General features: G+C 42.3%; 1 protein-coding gene across 1 annotated transcript; it reads right to left on the minus strand.

Annotated features, from left to right (window-relative positions):
* Window positions 1–948: 948 nt before the first annotated feature.
* On the minus strand, window positions 949–17,724 carry dcaf11 (ddb1 and cul4 associated factor 11). Its single transcript, XM_083777844.1, has 15 exons — window positions 17,495–17,724; window positions 15,148–15,370; window positions 12,958–13,085; window positions 12,738–12,853; window positions 9,836–9,900; window positions 8,941–9,041; window positions 6,346–6,492; window positions 5,965–6,019; window positions 5,545–5,613; window positions 5,224–5,281; window positions 4,442–4,627; window positions 4,025–4,178; window positions 3,149–3,301; window positions 2,803–2,909; window positions 949–1,543 (listed from the first exon to the last, which is right to left on the minus strand). Exons 2-15 carry the CDS (start codon window positions 15,354–15,356, stop codon window positions 1,466–1,468), a joined length of 1,626 nt encoding a protein of 541 aa, XP_083633970.1. The 5' UTR covers window positions 15,357–15,370; window positions 17,495–17,724; the 3' UTR covers window positions 949–1,465.
* Between the last annotated feature and the right edge of the window lie 454 nt (window positions 17,725–18,178).

Here is an 18,178-nt window from a genome sequence, read left to right on the forward strand (position 1 = left end):
ACCTTTTTCTGCTATTTTCGTTGATGTTCACCCCAGCAAGTCAATCAGGAGAAAAATATCTCCAACCTATGTTCTCCGCTAAAGATTGTCGTTTTCTACTTTGTCACTACAGTATATTTATAATAAAGCCTCTAAAATGCTTCGTCTTCCATCGAAACTTCGGCCCAGTTGATAAAAACCCACTGCTGGCATTGGCTTGCTAAAATAGCATCATCCTAAACATTATCTTTTATTTCTAAGACATTGATTGCTAGGCCCTCCATGTCTAGGTCTAATTTTAGAGCACTTATTGCATTCCTGTCATTACATGCTTCTTTACTAAGGCCCCTGGGTAAATGCTCATTCAACAAATGTGTGTAACGACAATCTGTGAGATTGTAATTAGGCTATTTTTGGGGGCCGAGAGGTTAACGCCTGTACAGCAGCCTGACAGTAAGTCACGGGTTCGATACTTATCTTAATCTTTGCTGCATGTCGCCACTTTGCGTTTCCTGTCAATCTCCACTGTACTATCAATTAAAGGCACAAAGCCCCCCCGCCCAAAAATACAAACAAACAAATCGGCTATTTTCGAAGAGATTGGGTGTAGCAGGAAAAAAAGGACCGTAACAAGTATAAAGCCCTGAGGAACTCCAAAACTAAACTAAGTATATATAGGCCTTAAAGTGGTTAATCATTAAACAAGTAATAACTTCTTCAAATACTGGTTTCCCAGTGAACTGTGACAATCTCAGGTCAGGTTATATTATTTAATGCTTTGCACTAACTGTGTGAGCCACCAGGCACCCCAGGGAAGGCTTATCACCTAAATTGGTCAGTGAAAATGTGGAATTCAACAAACCATTCAGTGGCTGGTTCGTTGAGAAGTCATGTCAGATTCAAGCCTTGATTCAAGCCTTGGCTCAAATTACACAAAAGTTAAATACATTTTTAAAACAATCTATGTAATTACATTTAAAGAAATGTTTTATTGATAATGCAAAACAGGTTTGGGAATAAAACACAGATATTGATATAAACACTCTAATAGCACATACACAGATCAATGTGTATGTATGTTAAGTATGCATGAAGGTATATATCTGCATCCCAACCGCTTCACAAAGTCTTGGCCTCAACATGAATAAAACATGTTCGCTTTGGCCAAAAATTATATATTTTTGTCCAACCAGAGAACAAAGTTGTCCACAAAGTCTGAGTTCGGTCTGAGACCACGGTTTTCTCAATAAGAAAGTCCACACTGATTCCAAATCAGCACCCATGACTTACTCTGTGAACAGAGGCCTAACATTGAAATATTATACATCATTTATACAGTTATAGTCATTATTGTCACACTTTGTTTGCTCCAGTACATTTCTAACATTAATTTAACTTATGATGACCATCACTAGGGTTCAAACTGCCGTTTTCTTTTTCGTAACAAACTCTGCAGGGGAGCGTCCGTGCGGGGGTAATCCAGCGTTCAGACTCGCTCCCTCTCGCCCTCCTCGTCTATGGGGTGGGTTTGTCTGTGCTCCCACATGCGTACCACTCCATCCCACTATGGAGGAAGGAGAGAGGGATGAATACCACAATAGAATGCAAAGGAACGAGAGATCGGGAGACGGGGAGAGAGAAAACAACAGAAGTAGAAAATGGGAAAGGATGGAGAGAGAGAGATAGAGCATAAGGGAAAGATAGTGAGAGAGGTAGAGACTAGAGAGGAATGACAGCGGAAGTTATAGAGAAGGGAAGAAATCATGTCCGATTTAGGTCGTTGTCGACTCTACTAAATGAAGGATGCATCATTGTGGCTAATGTGAAGATTAGGATTATGTAATTTATCTGGTCTTGATAAAAAAAACCCACATTACAATGTTTTTCTCATGGATTTCTCACAGTTCATTTGAACATTATATTAACAATTTGCTCGAAAAAAGCACTTCTGCATTACCTTCACATCATCTGTTGTTGTAAAAAAAAGTACTGTAGATAAACTATATTATATGCCATATATTATCCCATTCTGACCGGGCACCCATTTTGGTGTCGGCATCATGTCGTGCTTTAGCTATTGAAAAATAGCAGATCTACAAGCTCATATCGTGCCACCGAGTGGCGCGATACGAGCTTGTAGGTCTGCTATTTTTTGAAAAATCGAAGAACGACTGACATTTTTAGAATCTGATCTCAGGTCAGAATGGGTTCATCAGACCAGTGTGTGTCCGGCGGAAACCTCGTATGAATCTGATCTCAGGTCAGAATGGGTTAAAATCACATTGCCTGTGGTATAACTCAGGGGTTCTCAACGTGTTTGGCCGGGGACCCCCGGAAATGCTTTGGCCCACCCCGCCCCCCTCCCCACCACCAATACAAACTGACTGCAAGATAACCTTAATAATAGAGAACATATATCAAATGAAACCAGATAATCATTAAGGAAAGTTTATGCATTGACAGGAATAAGATGTGTTTAAAATGCTAAAAAAATCTTCAAATGATTCCCCGCTCTTACCATACATCATCACATTCCGTGCTCAGCCAATTAAATCATCACATTCCGTGCTAAAGACACACAAAGGGCGCAGGCACACTGTCGCGTCCAAAAACACCTGGAGCAGGCGTCTCTTCCGACATTGCAATTTCTTGTGATCTTGTAAGTGTTAAATGGGGTTAAAGTGGTGATGCTATGCTATATTTATCTAATTTAGCTAGAACCCCCCACAACTGCCCCTTGGGGTGCCAGGACCCCACTTTGAGAACCACTGGGTCTATCATAACATCTGTGATAGAGAAAGAGAGAGAGACAGCAGTACTCACAGAACTGCTGACAATGTTGTCCTCATAGGGGTGCCAGCTAACATCCCTCACACACGCATCATGACTCGCCAGCCTGGCTACCACGGTGCCCGTTAGCACATCGTAAACTGGGTAATGGGGGAAAAGAAATGTAGCTAATTGCATGTCCTCCATTTGGGAGAAAGTACATAGCATACGAATATAGAATATAGTCATTACGCTTATATTTCACTGTCATACATATAGGATCTATATATATATATATGTATCAGTGAGCATATTAGGTGTCACACATATTTACCAACCCAACCCAACCCAACCCCCCCCCCCCCCCCACACACACACACACACACACAGTAAGACTCACTTATGATTTTGCCGGTAGAGCACCCCGAGTAGATAAATCTTTGTCCGGTGGTGAACTCTGGTGAGAAACGGCAGCGGATGAGCGTGTGCAGAACGCCGTGGCCACGATACGTCATCACTGAAGTGTCACCGGTCAGTTTGTGTCTTTTCAAGGCTGTTATTGGGACAATAAAGTAAGATAGAGTTGAGCAAATTAATAGTAAAGTGAATGTGCACAGTACAACAGTTAATATATCCATTGACTAATCCAACACAATCAATTCTTTTTTTGTTGTTTTGAAAAGTCTTATCTGAAAATAACGCCCGGAGAACTATTACAAATTAAATTGAAAAGTCCATCACTAATTACCCACGCAATGTTTTGCTAATACTGATTCAAATAGGTAAGTTCATTAACGTTTAATGTACATTACAATATATGTCCGAAGCTGAGAATAGACAATGTATCAACGTTGGTATGGTCCATTTAAAGTGCTATGTGGAAGAGGCATACTGTATTAACAGTTAATATCCTGGTTTTAAAGATACCTCCGCCTCTTTCAAAAAGATACATTTTTTCTTTAGATGAAATATTTTTTGTCATGCTTAGTGAGAGTACATAAAAATAGTTAAGTGGTGAGAAAAAACACATTTATAAGAAACTTAATTGCCCGACCGATACTGATATTAGGTGTATACATACAAACATATATTCTATATATATATAAAATCAGTTTCACTGTACGAGCCGTTTGTACTTAGACATGCATGGCTTAATCTTTGAGACAAGCAAATGCTACTGGCAGGAAAGACCAGGTAGGCCTCCTGTTCCTAACACTCGTCTGTCAGACCTTTCTACTCTCTAGTCCAATTGACCCTCTTTCTTTGGTACCCTCACCTCTCTGGGGGACCTGTTGCCAGCGGTAATCCCAGTTTTGCTGGGTGACAGCGAGGCGTGAGGCAGCCAGCCCTTCCTTGGGCGAGAACTTCCTGATGTCCCACAGCTTGATGGACTGATCCTTAGAGTTGCTGATGAGATAGCGCGCATCGCCCTGGTACAGAAATTGTAAGACGTCACGTAACAGTACAATATTAGGGCCCATTTCAGTACAACCATAAACATTCCACTTCCACATACTAAAAACCTCATATATGGGGGCTCCCCCCCCCCCCCCGAGCTTTGTACATTTTTCTTTGTTTGTCAGTATGGAGAACTATTTGTTTACCTCCATGACAGGTTAATTAAACTCCAGCCTCCATTTTGTTTGGACACCCACCTCCACCACGACCACGCATCCCTCTAGCTAGTAGCTACCTTGCTATGGATGAAGGTGACGCCATCTCGGTGACCAGCCAGCTGTCCTACAGGCTGCGGCCTCTCCTCACGCAGCGTCCGTCTGTCCCACACCTTGCACAGCGCATCGTCGCTGCCGGAGAAGAGCAGCTGGGAGGAGCTGTCGGCAAACGCCACCGCGTTCACGTCGTCCTCGTGAGCGTCGATCTGAGCCGGGCACAGGGAGAAGGGTAGGGTGAGGGTGTGTGGGAAATGTGTGTCAAGTGTGACTGCGAATGGGCAGAGAAGTGCATGCACGTGGGGTAAAAGAAACGTGTGCTGGCCTGGTATCTAAATGTTGGTGCACGATATGCAATAGTGAATTTGAATATTTGTTCATAATATGCAGTAGGTGAGAGACTAAGAGACATGTGGACAAGGGTACGGGCGGAGGGCATGCATGGACACGAGAGATACAGTAGGAGACAAAGAACTACAGACACTGATGCAGAAACACAGGTGGGAGGGAGGGGGAGGGGGGGGGGGGGTTGGGGGGGCAGTGAGGAAGAATGAACGAGAAACAGATGGCGGAGGTCACTTCCACACAGAAACGTGGGGAGGAGAAATGAGGTGCCACCGAATCCCCCGCGGAGCTAGCAGACACAGGTGGCCCGACACAGTGGAAAGCTTTGTGTGAGATGACACGCATTCAGCTCACCTTGATCACCACAGAACGGTGGAACAATGACTTGTGAGCAGGTTCTGTAGCTAAACACAGTTCACACAAACAGGCCTATATGCGGACACAAGACGCACACACTCACCTTCAGTGTTCTTTTATTCTGCTCCCTATCATAGACGTAGAGGCAGCCATCATTTGCTCTGAAAACGTGAGGGAGAGACTGAATTAATTCTCATCCAAACCTCCACAGGGACCTTTCACACCGATTACTGAGGGGGGTACTGTATATAAATTGCTCTTCTGAATATGTAGCACCTGCCTTTTAAAATCAACAGAAATGTGAACTGAAATTATAATTGAATTGCATAGCATGCATAGAATACATGTTTAAATACATGTCTTAAAGTTCTATCATTTTAAGAATAGTGTATAATAAATATATGGATAGAAATGTTGAACTCACCCCCCCAATATCTCCTTGGAGTCCGTAGATGCGGCCAGCGAGAACACACAGAACCTCCTCTCGTCGGGACTACACAACACAACACAACAAACACACACTGTCACACAACGAGCTCAGGGCGACGACACACAACATCAGCAACATGACAAATGCTGCGCAGGCTACTCCACAACGTGCATGAACGAGACACTCATCACCATATTGTTGGAATCGTTCTATGGGTTTGAACAGAGGTATGCAGCTATGCCATAATAGTCCCTGTAATTGGTGACTTGAGTGATGTGATGTGATGTGATGTGATGTGAGGAACTCTGTCAGCGTCATTCATCCATGCAGTAATGGAGGTAGAGAAGCTGGCACTGATAGGTTACTGTACCTGAGCTGCAATGCTATAAGTTACTATGGAGGAGAAACACTAACTTGAGGTCCAAGGCGGTGTGAGTTTCACTGTCTCCGTCTACACTGCACACATGAACTACAGTGATAGAGAGAGAAAGAGAGAGAACATGATGAGCAAAACACATTGTCGTGAATAACTGTGTTGCAGAACCGACTAATTTTGGGATTGCAGTTGAAATGAAAGCTAACTGTAGGCATAGTAACCAAGGAGGAGTCAAGCAGCGTTGTAACGATGCAGGGTGGCTCTGATAGGTTGAGCCAAGCCTGGGAATTAATTACAGCAGTGGCAACAACAACAAACTATTCTCTGAGAGGATAAATGTCATCGAATGGTGGTCTGCGGCTCAAATGCCAAATAAATAATGGTCCTTGATATGAAACGGGTTGAAAACCACTGCTTACTGTAGTCAGACCAGCTGGAGTAGAGGATGTGCTGCGTGTCTGGGGTGAAGCAAACATCCAGCACGCTCCAGCCCACGTCTCGCGCCTTCACCGTCCTTCGCAGGTTAAAGCGCCCCCTACTGGTGTCGTACAGCCGGATGTTCTGGTCTGCAGAGGGATTCATATATTATGTTTTTGAGTGGTGCAACCACTCCAAGGAACAGCAATGTGACTATGTCCTATGAGTACCGTACCGACAGGGGGCACTGTTGCACCACTCACTTCAGACCGGTCTGATTTTTTCATTATTGGCAAAATGTCACAAAAATAGCAACGGTCTTATAATATTCTTTGCATTATATATACCCGTCATACGTCTGTGTTCCGTGGTGAAAATAGCTGATCTACAAGCTCCCTGCGAACCGTCATGTCCAAGGGGTGTACTTGTATATTAAGCCACCTCAACCTTTGGGCCACATGGCCCCGGCAAGGTTTACTTACGTGTTTAGTCAGTTAATACTTGTTTTTTTTTCATAAAGAGCTCAATGGGATGCTAGATCATGTTGTGGACAGTGCATATTGTGTAACTACAAAACTAGAATGCTTCGTTCCTGCTGGAATAAATTGCAGACATGCGAGAGGGAAGCTGTGGCAATATTAACAAGAAGTTATTTATGTCAATTTCTTCCGAATACTTTACAGATCTAAATTTAGCTTCCTGTGGCAAGTGCTAAGCACAACAAATTTGCATTCAGCTCCAGCAGTGAGTGATGATCAGCGTCACATAGCCTCTGGTTGGAAAACAACAGGTGTTTCTAATCAAAGGGAAAGTCGTGGCATTCGTGTGACAGCCAAGAGTACGGAGTACAGAGTCCGTAAGTGAAGTTCCAGACTCCTTGAGAAGGCATATAAGATAATAGGAACACGTACAAATAAAACTGCACTTTTATAGCAAAGTGCTGGATTTTGAGTCATGTTGAATGTTAAAAAGACGCTCACTGTAGTGACTTTGTTTATTGTTTGACCTTTGTCTGCAACTGCAAGGAGAGTGGAGACACAAATAAGGGTCTGTTTCCAGACCATTTATATAAAGACATGATGATACCTACCACAATACAGTATGTAAAATAATAATATCCTTACAGGTATTATTACCCAACACCTGGTAGACCAATGAGTCTAGCATATGAAGTGTGCACCACCAGCTACTTGTAATTCCTTTATTATTAAGTTCTATGCAACTTAAAACAAGCAATTTACTGAATCTGGTTGTACCGTTGAAACATAACAATTGTCCTAACTAGTCAAACTTTAGTGTAAATTGTTAGTATGAAACATTTTAGAGCTAGAAATTTTAAGAGATCACACTTGTGTGAAGTGAGGGGTGCTCTTATCATACATCACATTCCGTGCTCAGCCAATGAAATCATCACATTCTGTGTTACACACAAAGGAGGGGCTAGTGCTACACAAACATTTAATTCCCATTGACAATGAATGGACAATTTTACATCAGTGTCTGAGCAATGATGATGTACGATGATAAGAGCGCCCCTCACTTACATGATGATTGAAAGATGAGAAGACTTAATTTGTGTGGTTGGTGAAACCTGACTGAATTTACTACCGGTATTCACAGTAGAACAAATTGGTGTCATATCTGAACCAGAGCCAATGCAATGTTCTACTCTCACACCACTGTGGCATTCAGTCAGTAACATTCAGTCAGTAAAAGCATTGCTTTGCTACCACCTCTAACATAGTCCGTTTTGTTCCTTGCGTGGGGGAGTCAAACGGACACAGAAGATGCACTTATGAAATTGTTACAGTATGTACACAATGCTGACCTTGTTTTCAAATAAGTTTAAGTATGTGAAAGCGTCTCCTTTCCCCCTTCTCCTTAAAAGCTGTCAAGATGTTTGTCTTTTTATTTTTCTCGTTTAGTTTGGAAAAAAATGTTGTAACATTGGTCACCATTGAGAACTTGAGAAATGTATCTGCAAGAAATGAGTACATGAACAGGAGCAAACATAACATGTCATGTTTTTGATAAATCTGCTGGACTTTAAAACAATCATATGCACTATACCACATGATGTAAAACTGTGTTCGTATGCAATGACCAAAATAAAAACATAATTAAAAAAAGAAAGAAATTGTATGTACACATTAATTAAATCAAACACGGCTAGTGCAACAGCCCTACGTTTTCTGTGAGCTCAACGCACATATGACCTTGTGCCATCAAATTTAGTTCATAGTATAATAGCATATTATATAACTTATAACAATAATAATAATAACTGAACCATAACCACAATGTATTTAACAAATCAGTTCAATAAATGTCAATTATGTCAATAGAGGGTATGCACATGCATAAAGTGAATGGCCGATCGAGTGGCAAAGTGAATTTTATGTTGTTTAAAGTAATTTAATGCAATCAAATATGACTTTTCTGTTTGGATGTATGGGCTGTCAAGGCCAGAAAGTAGTTTTTTGCCACTCAGTAGGCGTTCCCGCATAACTTCCAAGTATAATGTCACGCGCATACCCTATAATCATTACTGCATTAATATGAGACCTGCCATATATAGATTTTTAGTTACTTCCTACCTTGGCAGGCAGAGAGGAACATGTTTCCGTCCTCATTGTACACGCCACAGAAGGCTTTCTGGTGGTACGTATCCTTGTGGGACACGTAGTTTGGCAGGAAGCTGTTGGAAGGAATACATTACTTTATTACATTAAATTACATTACATTAAATATATATTACATTAAATATTTTATTTATTACATTATGTCACAAACCCATGGTCCATTAACCCATTTAGGCCTGACCTCGAAAAAAAAAAAAATCTTCTAAATTCTGACAGTTTTCTGACATGTTTCTGTATTAGTGGTGCTCAATTTTTCAAAAATAGCAGACCTACAAGCTCGTAGCGCGCCACTCGGTGGCGCGCTATGAGCTTGTAGATCTGCTATTTTTCAATAGCTAAATTATAACATAATGTGGTTAACAGGTCTCTAGTGCCGGGTTACTTAAAGGTCTTAAACGCACGCACGCGCACACACAGCTTGTCACTGATGAAGTCCTACTGTAGGTCACACAGACAGAAAAGACCTCTGCCTCAGGCCCCTGGTAATTGATTTATGTAACCAAGTGGTATTGGTAAATACCTGGTTCTTCGGAGGGAGGGAGGGGTACATTTTATTGCCTGCATTCATTTTACCACAGTTCAGTTTCCATGGAAACCAGAACTGATAAACATTTAAGCATAGGATCTAGGAAATTCAAGGACCCAGTCAATAGAAAATGAATTACCCAATTTATTTTCTTTGTTTACGACTGCAGTAAAAGACAGTAGTGATGCGCGGGCGGGCGGGCGGTTCAACACTAACAGACAGTGTAGGCTGTTGTGACGGCATGTCGTTCCTCTTGGAGCAGAGGTGTTTGTCTAGCCTAGTGTAGGAGTGCATGGTTGCATAATGCCGTCTAGACATACTCACTGTGTGCGTATGCGATTGCACTCGCCATGGGAAAAACTGGATCCTCTACACCTGCCTTGTTCCCTCTGCCAGAGACACGGAGCACAGAGAAAAAGACAGTCAACATTACAAGAACTTCTACAATCGATTCAAACTGAATGCGAATCCATTGGTAATAATAATGTACAGTATTGTACTAGCAGGACACTGCCAAAGGCATCAAGAACTGCCAGCCAGCAAACTGGTGCTCTGGGAACCAACACACAGGCATCGATCACGAGGACGCCCCACGCTAACATACGTGGATGTACTCAAGAGCGATGCAGGAGTGCAAAGTACCAACGAACTGGCCGGATGTATGGAGAATCGGGATGACTGGAAACGACGATGGAGGGCTCGTCTGAGGACGGTTTGGATAACTTGGATCCTTTTTTTATGAGTCGCAATTTTGTTGTCTAAAATAGTCACCGATCTGCAAGCTCACAACGTGTAACCGACGATGGGATGCGTTAAAATAGGTCATACATCTATCACCCATTCTTGAGATAAGGGACAAAACTTTTTTCAAACTAGATTTTTTTTTTTTAAGATACATTCAAATCAAATAGATGTATTTGTAGACACAGGTCTCAACTACCAATCTTGAGAAGGAACAGGTTTTTCGCATAACATTTCTTTCTAAAATGGGACATTTATGCACTTAATACCTGATTCATGTCAACTCCGTCAGACACACTAAAATCCCTTTTAATTGAATTTGATAATTTCAACAATAATATAAATTCCTCAGTTATCTTATAATGGCTTTCAGTAATCAAGTTAAGTAATACAATTATTTTAATATTGTTTTGTTCCAATATCACACTATTATGAAATATCCAATTTCTCAAATCCGTCATTTCAACCTTTATTTTCAATATTATAACATGAAAACCATGTAAAAAAAAATCATCATTACGTATCATTTCAGATTTAACATCGAAATTTCTATTTCTTTGGAAATTAACAAAAACATCACGGGACGAACGTCTGACGGAGTTGACGAACATCTGACGGAGTTGACAAGTTTAACTGATTTAGGTTCTAGACCACCTAGGGTCTTGATTCTGGTGACTAATCCCACATTTTCAAGGATGAGGAATACAGTGGTACTATTTATATTGGCCCTGTGACCATGGCAGCCATTTTCAAAATGGCCACCACCTGCTGTTATTTTACAATAACTCAAGTTCTACACCACCTAGGATCTTGTTTCTGGTGACTAATCCTACATTTTTAAGGAGGAGGAATACAGTTGTACTATTTAGATTTATCCTGTGACAATGGCAGCCATTTTCAAAAATGGTGGACCTGCTATTATTTCACCAATTTAGTCAGGGAATATTATCAGAATAATGTCAAATCTGTGAATACATTTCTTACCAAGAGTTTTTTCACCAATGTGTTTGTAAAGGTGTCTACTAACATATCCCACATTGGTTTATATTGAACCAAGGGGCATTTTTGACAGCTGCTGAAAGTTGGGTACCATACCAAGTGGCTATGGCCAAACTAGGGAGTCTATGGCCAAACTAGGGGTCAAACCCCTTGGGCTAAATTCGGCCATATATCCACTTGCCCAAATGTGCTGACCTCATTTTGTGATGACGGCTATGGCCGTTTTCAGCCCAAGGAGTGTTCTTCGTGCATAGCTAATGCTTGGAATGCATTCAGAATCATGAAAACTCCCTAGTTTGACATGTCACATGCTACTTAAAGCATAATGAACATTTTGCCTTATATAGGTTGATGGTACCCCAACTTTCAGCAGCTGTCAAAAGTTCCCCTAGGGTGGTTGAATATAAAGCAATGTGGGATATGTTAGTAGACACCCTTCCAAACACATTGGTGAAGAGAATTCTTGATAAGGAATTTATTACCAGATTGTATTAATATCCCCTGACTAACTCATCTTCTAGACCACCTAGACCCGACTTCACCAACAGAGACCCGATTGACACCTAAACAACAAGTTTGGAAAGCCCCACCAATTAGTGTTACGTAAAATAGCAAGTGTCTACCCTAGGCCCAGAGGGAGACACAGAACTTAGATGCGGCTCACATGTTGCACGACTCCTCAACAAGCTGCCACCAGAGATGAGAGCTGAATTCCGCCGCACAATGCTCTGCGGCCCAGGAGCAACCAACACCATGTTGGAGTTGTCTGAGTGGTTGAAGCACGAGTCCTAGCCATATAGCCTGTGCAAAGGCAAACACCTTGAAGACCTGCTTGAGGTGAACAGTGAGCAGTGAACAGTGAGCGAAAGACTGAAGACAGAAGATCTGCCTTCAGGACTATCAGGCAGGATGTGCAGACACTGAAGGCATCAGTGTCATTCTGTGTCCCCAGCATGTCAACCAAAGCAATGTTACCAAATCAAATGAGCCTTCACCTCAAGTCACCTGGGGCTGGGTGAGCAATCGTATCCTGTATCTAGCCTCACAACTAAATACAGACACTTGGCCAGACTGCCGTTTGAAAGGGTCAAACCCTTCATCCTGATTGGGGAAGACCACCCCACCTAATCACACCAACCGAACAAGTGAGGTTGGGGCCTCCAGGTGGGCCAGCAGCCATCTGCACAAGACTGGGCTGGACCCTGCAGGAAAGCAATCTCCAGCCAAGACAATGTAAGTTGACTATAACAGAGCCCCAGAACACAGAGCTCATGAGAAGGATGGAGAAACACTGGCAGGAGGCCACCAAGATACAACGCCACACTGCAGTGGCACTGGCCAGTGAAGTCAAACTGTGCGTCTTTACCTGAAAGGGACAAGTCAAAGGCCAGAAAGCCCACCTCCTTTTAATGTCCTGTCAGTAGCAACTCAACCTGCACCTGAAATAAGCCCTGACCCCTCCCAGAGAAAGTTCATCCTTTATTACCTCTGTGAGCATGTGAGTGAAGCCGCGTCGCCCCCTCAGGCTGGAGGCAGTGGCCAGCATGATCTGGGTTCGGATCTCACTCTGATCCAATTCCTCTGTGTCGGGCTGGGTATCCACTGTCAGGAAAGCAACAGACGTTCAGTATATTCAGAGTATATTAAAATCATCATTTCATTATTATGCAGGTTGTTAAGTTATGCAAATATAAATGATGAGTTACCGGGGGGATTATATCGGTGTCCCAGGCGGCCCTCCCAGGCTCCATCACTGTCATCGTCAGAATCTGAGTATGACTGGACCAATTGGAGTGCTGTGGCCCCACTGCCATGGATCAGCCTTACCTGGCCCCTACACACATAAAATACCACATCATCACATCAATCAGCCTTACCTGTCCCCTACACACATAAAATACCACATCAATCAGCCTTACCTGTCCCCTACACACATAAAATACCACATCATCACATCAATCAGCCTTACCTGTCCCCTACACACATAAAATACCACATCATCACATCAATCAGCCTTACCTGGCCACTACACACATAAAATACCACATCATCACAGTAAGCAAGTTACCAATTACTCGATCAATCCAATGGTTCCCAAACCTTTCCATGCCAAGGACCAGCAAATGCCAAATAGCCATAGCATCTGCCTGAAGGCCCCATTGCAAAATAGTAAAAAAAAACCAGAAAAAACTAAACAGAAACGTAAGAAATTCCACCAAGTGTTGAACATGTAGATCTCCTTTCTGTTGCCATTTTTGCAACATGTGAAATGGTTTTGAACGTTTTTTCTGAAAATGTGACAATGTCATGCTGTGCCAGAGTCACATGTGTTTCTATGTAGTTTTCTTTTTTGTTTCAATTATGATATGTGCTGTATAATTTTCTAGCAATCTGCTGATCTGTGGTTCTATAAGAAGTCAATCCATTGAGTTATTTTTCATTTTCATGGTATGGCTGAGGTGCATGTCTGTCTGATTGAGAAACCCTGCCCAAGACTAACCTATCAGACTAGCCTGATTGAGTGATTGGCACTCACAATGTTTGTGGCACCTGGAGAGAGCATGTGGCTCTGGCAGTACAGAGTTAAATGGTGAACAGAGAGAGAGACAACTGGAGGAGCAGGAGGATTATATCCCAAATTTTGCTTAATTCATTTTTATTGGATCTTATTGGATGTACTAATACCACTGGAGGAAGATGCAGCACTTCAAAGAGCACTTCCGGGTGGCTGCAATTCGAGACTGGTACCTGTAAGTCCCCCCCCCCCTTTTTCCATACTGTACTTGTCTTTCCCATTTTTGCAGTGTATATTTGTACGTCTTTAAATGTTCTGACGAAGTAAACCTGTACTTTCGTTGAACTGTACCCATTCTACATACTGTGAATACAATTTTCAATCAATCAATTTATTCTGAACTGACCCACCACCTCCCATTTTTGCTATGGTACTTCAATTATTGTTGCAACCGTTATAATGCGGATGATATATATATATATATATATATACCGTAATTTCCGGACTATAAGCCGCGGCTTTTTACCCATGATTTGAACCCTGCCGCTTATACAACGGTGCGGCTAATCTATGGATTTTTACAGCTAACGCAGAGCCATCTCAGGCTCTGAGCTAACGTAGCTGCGGCTTATAGTCCGGTGCGGCTTATAGTCCGGTGCGGCTTGTATATGGGATTTTCCCTAAATTTGGCTGGTGCGGCTTATATTCAGGTGCGGCTTATAGTCCGGAAATTACGGTATATATATATATATACATACATAATCAAAATAACCTCCATCAGGAGTTCGCTAATTTACAGATGTATGGCAACACAATCAATCAAAGTGTCCATGATCTCCTGCTTGGCTGCAGCCCTGTTGCTCCACTGTGAGGAAGTACAGTATCTGCCTCCAGGACAGATTCATAGCTTTTGGCAGCATGTGCCACTGTTTTACATGCTGTACTCAGCTGTGTCTGGCTCCATAGTGCTTCTGGGGTACTTATTAAGGGATGGACTCAAGGAAGAGAACAATATCTTCCATACCACATGCTGGTTGCTGTGTGATCCGACATATTACCACTGGTGTCATTGCAACTACCAGGGACCAGTTCCACCAAGGGCAGAAAAGTAACAGTTAGCTACGTGTCTAGTGTCCTGTACACAGGTTCAATAAATGCATTAATTTCTATGACAACATTGTGCATCCCAGTGACACTCAAAGCTTTACCATCATTTCTGCTGGAAAACGTTTCAATAAAGCAAACCTTTTTACTTGTTTTCACAAGCAAAATGCATCGCATAATTTTGCATTCTTCCCAGATCACTCCCTCTGTGCATCAGCTGACACTTGGCTTAAATGGTCAAATGTAAGTTAATGTAAACTCAACCAAACCTACTCACCTTCTCAATAAGTGAGCCAGCACTTCAGCTAAATCGACGTCCTCCTCTGATGATAACTGTCTTTCTGCCTGCTGCCTGTCAGCCGCCCTGCGGCCTCGGCTACTACCACTGCTGCTCTGGTTGGGTTCTGTTGAATCGGACTCGTCTGCTGGGTTGTCATTGGAGGATCCCCTTCCACCGGACATCCCAGAACTGGACTGAGAGCCCATAGACCGAGGAGATCCTGGCAAGGCAGGGGAGAGTTGTCTGTGACTTATGGTCAATCAATGAGGTGGTAAGCATAAAAAGGGTTTGGTTCTGAGAAAACCCAAGCTTACAAATGCACTTTCTCAATAACTCAGAGAACTAGAGTGAGATACAGAAGTAGATGGCAACAGGGAGACTATAAGCCCTAGAATGTCTGTGATGATACATGTACAGTATCTCATATATTCCTGAATGCACAGCCATAGATCGCATCTATAGACTTGAATGACTAGGCATGACTAGGCTTGGATGACTAGGCATGAATGTGGTCGGCGTGTGTACTCACTCAGTAAATAATTCTAAGACTTGGGAGTCAGATATGGTCCTCTACTTTTATATCCATGTGAAAGTTCTGGCATAAAATGTTTGTTTAGTCAAATATGTCCACTTTTTCACGAGCTGCACCCGGACAGCTTTCTCTCCGGGCAAAGGGGCCCGAAATGACAGCTGGACTGATCATCACAAACTGCATCACCAATTGACCAGGGTAACACAAATGGTTGGGGCACAATTGGCAGGGCACAATTGGCAGGTGCTTTGCGATAGGTGCTGGGTAATTAATCACACCACCTGCCAATTGTGTGCCCCAAACTTTTGTGTTTCCCTGATGATCAGAGGATGTTTTGATAAATGAAGTTCAGCTGTCATTCCAGGCCCCTTTGTCCAGAGAGAAAGCCGTCCGGGTGCAGCTCGGGAAAAAGTGGACATAATTGACTAAATACACGTTTTGTGCCAGAACTTAAACATGGATATGAAAGTAGAGGACCATATCTTATTCCAAGTCTTTGGAATTATTTAATTGGTGAGTAATCACATTTATGCCGCGCATGTTTCATTGCAAACCAGGAGCTGAGGCAATCGATCTATGGCTCTGTATGTGAAATACTTGGCAATGTATGTAACAGAGACATTCTAGGGCTAGGAGATTACATACTAGCAAGGAAGGTTGACAGTCTCTTTATCACAGTGCAAAAAAAGAAAGACAGACAGGAGTAAAATCTAATAATGATCCGCTCTGCACAATTACACAAGTTACACAACTCAATTAGATAATGCCATTGATGGATTGAGAAAACAGGAGTTTCAATATACAACTATTTTCCAGTGCTAATAAAGCAGTAGCCCTGGAACATGACTGCCATGATGATTATCATGACAGTCATGCAGTAACTTTGCCCTGTTTTTTGCGCTCGCTGCTTTTACAAGATTTGCGTATATATAAACATTCAGATTTCAAATATAAAGTACTCACAAAGTGTCCCACGGGTGTTAGTTAGTAGCAGCGCCAGCGATTAGAATTGCTGCGTCCCGCGTTGTTTAATAAAAAGCATTTTTGTCCGAGCTCCCCGGCTACTTTTTTCAAACGGGGTTCGTTTGGGAAATCCACAGTTGCACACCGGGAGCGCACTCGCCTTTTAGTCTGTATTGGCAGGGCGGTCAGCCTACCTATATCGAACACACCGAGTGCCACCCTCCTCCCGACCGATAGGGGCGCGTAGTTGAAAGCCAATCGCAAAATAACACCTCGGATAAAAATGCTTTTTATTAAACAACGCGGGATGCAGAAATTCTAATCGCTGGCGCTGCTACTAACTAACACCCGTGGGACACTTTGTGAGTACTTTATATTTGAAATGCGAATGTTTATATATTTTAATTATTTGTAAATGTAGCGTTCGCAAAAACCAGGGTGAAGTTACGTCATGACTCTCGTATGAATACGAGAGTCATGTTCCAGGGCTAATAAAGCAGGAATACAATACTTATATATAATACTTAATTAATAAGACTATTTGGGGATCTGCAGGCTTAGTCCTACAGTCTTACTTGAATCAGTCAGAGAGAGGGAGAGACTACGTAGTTTACGTGGCCTTATCAGAGCACAGCAGCATAGTTATATAGCAGTCATAACGAATTACTGATGAAACGGCTCATATCAAGGCTGTTTGTCTGTTCACCGATGCAACACATGATGAAATAAACAACTTATTCTCGCTGTCAACTTGCAACTGTGTGTGTTTGTTGCAGTAGATCTGTGATGTAAGGATAAGATCTTCATGTTATCTAAGGAAGCTACCATTAGCAAGATGGCTAACATTACCCCTATATTGATAGTCGAACGGTCTTCTGCTTGACAGCTCGGCGGCAGAGCCCTTTGGCGGTGTAGTTTGCACTTAATTACACGTCCGGTTTATTAGTACAGATCAGATGAGAAAACTATTGAGCTCATGTCATGCGAAATGTGGATCGTTTCTCCAATGCAATCTTTCACCGAGCAACTATCAACCTTTGCAATCCGTGAAGCGCCATGTTGTTTACAAAATGTAAGAGGCAGCCTTCCCCCGTGAAAGCCCCTGCCCTGTTCCTGTCACGTGACCCCACCCAGCGCCCCCTAGACCCCACCTCTGTCTAAACGAATAGTTAGTCTAGACAGGTAATCAATATCCATTTGTAGTAGGCCTACATACCAAGAGTTTTCAACTTTTCATGTCAACGAAATTGATATCCTCTAAATGAATATGATATGTATTTGGCTAGCGACTTTGGTATGTTCAAGATAAATATATCGTTCAATACAACTAAGAAAATCTACATGGATTTTGCATGCATGTTGCACTATTATTATTACCTCTATTACAGGTATGTATTTTGTCTTTGAAGAAATGTTAATTTTGTTCAATTTGTATGCTAATACAATATTGTAATGGCATTGGTTTCCCTTGTTTGATCCTGTGTAGGTCAGGTTGGACACGACCTAGCAAGCAGGCAGGCAGGCTCACGGTAA

Source organism: Protomyctophum parallelum (assembly GCF_964188405.1).
Source record: "Protomyctophum parallelum genome assembly, chromosome: 12".
NCBI classification, from domain to species: domain Eukaryota; kingdom Metazoa; phylum Chordata; class Actinopteri; order Myctophiformes; family Myctophidae; genus Protomyctophum; species Protomyctophum parallelum.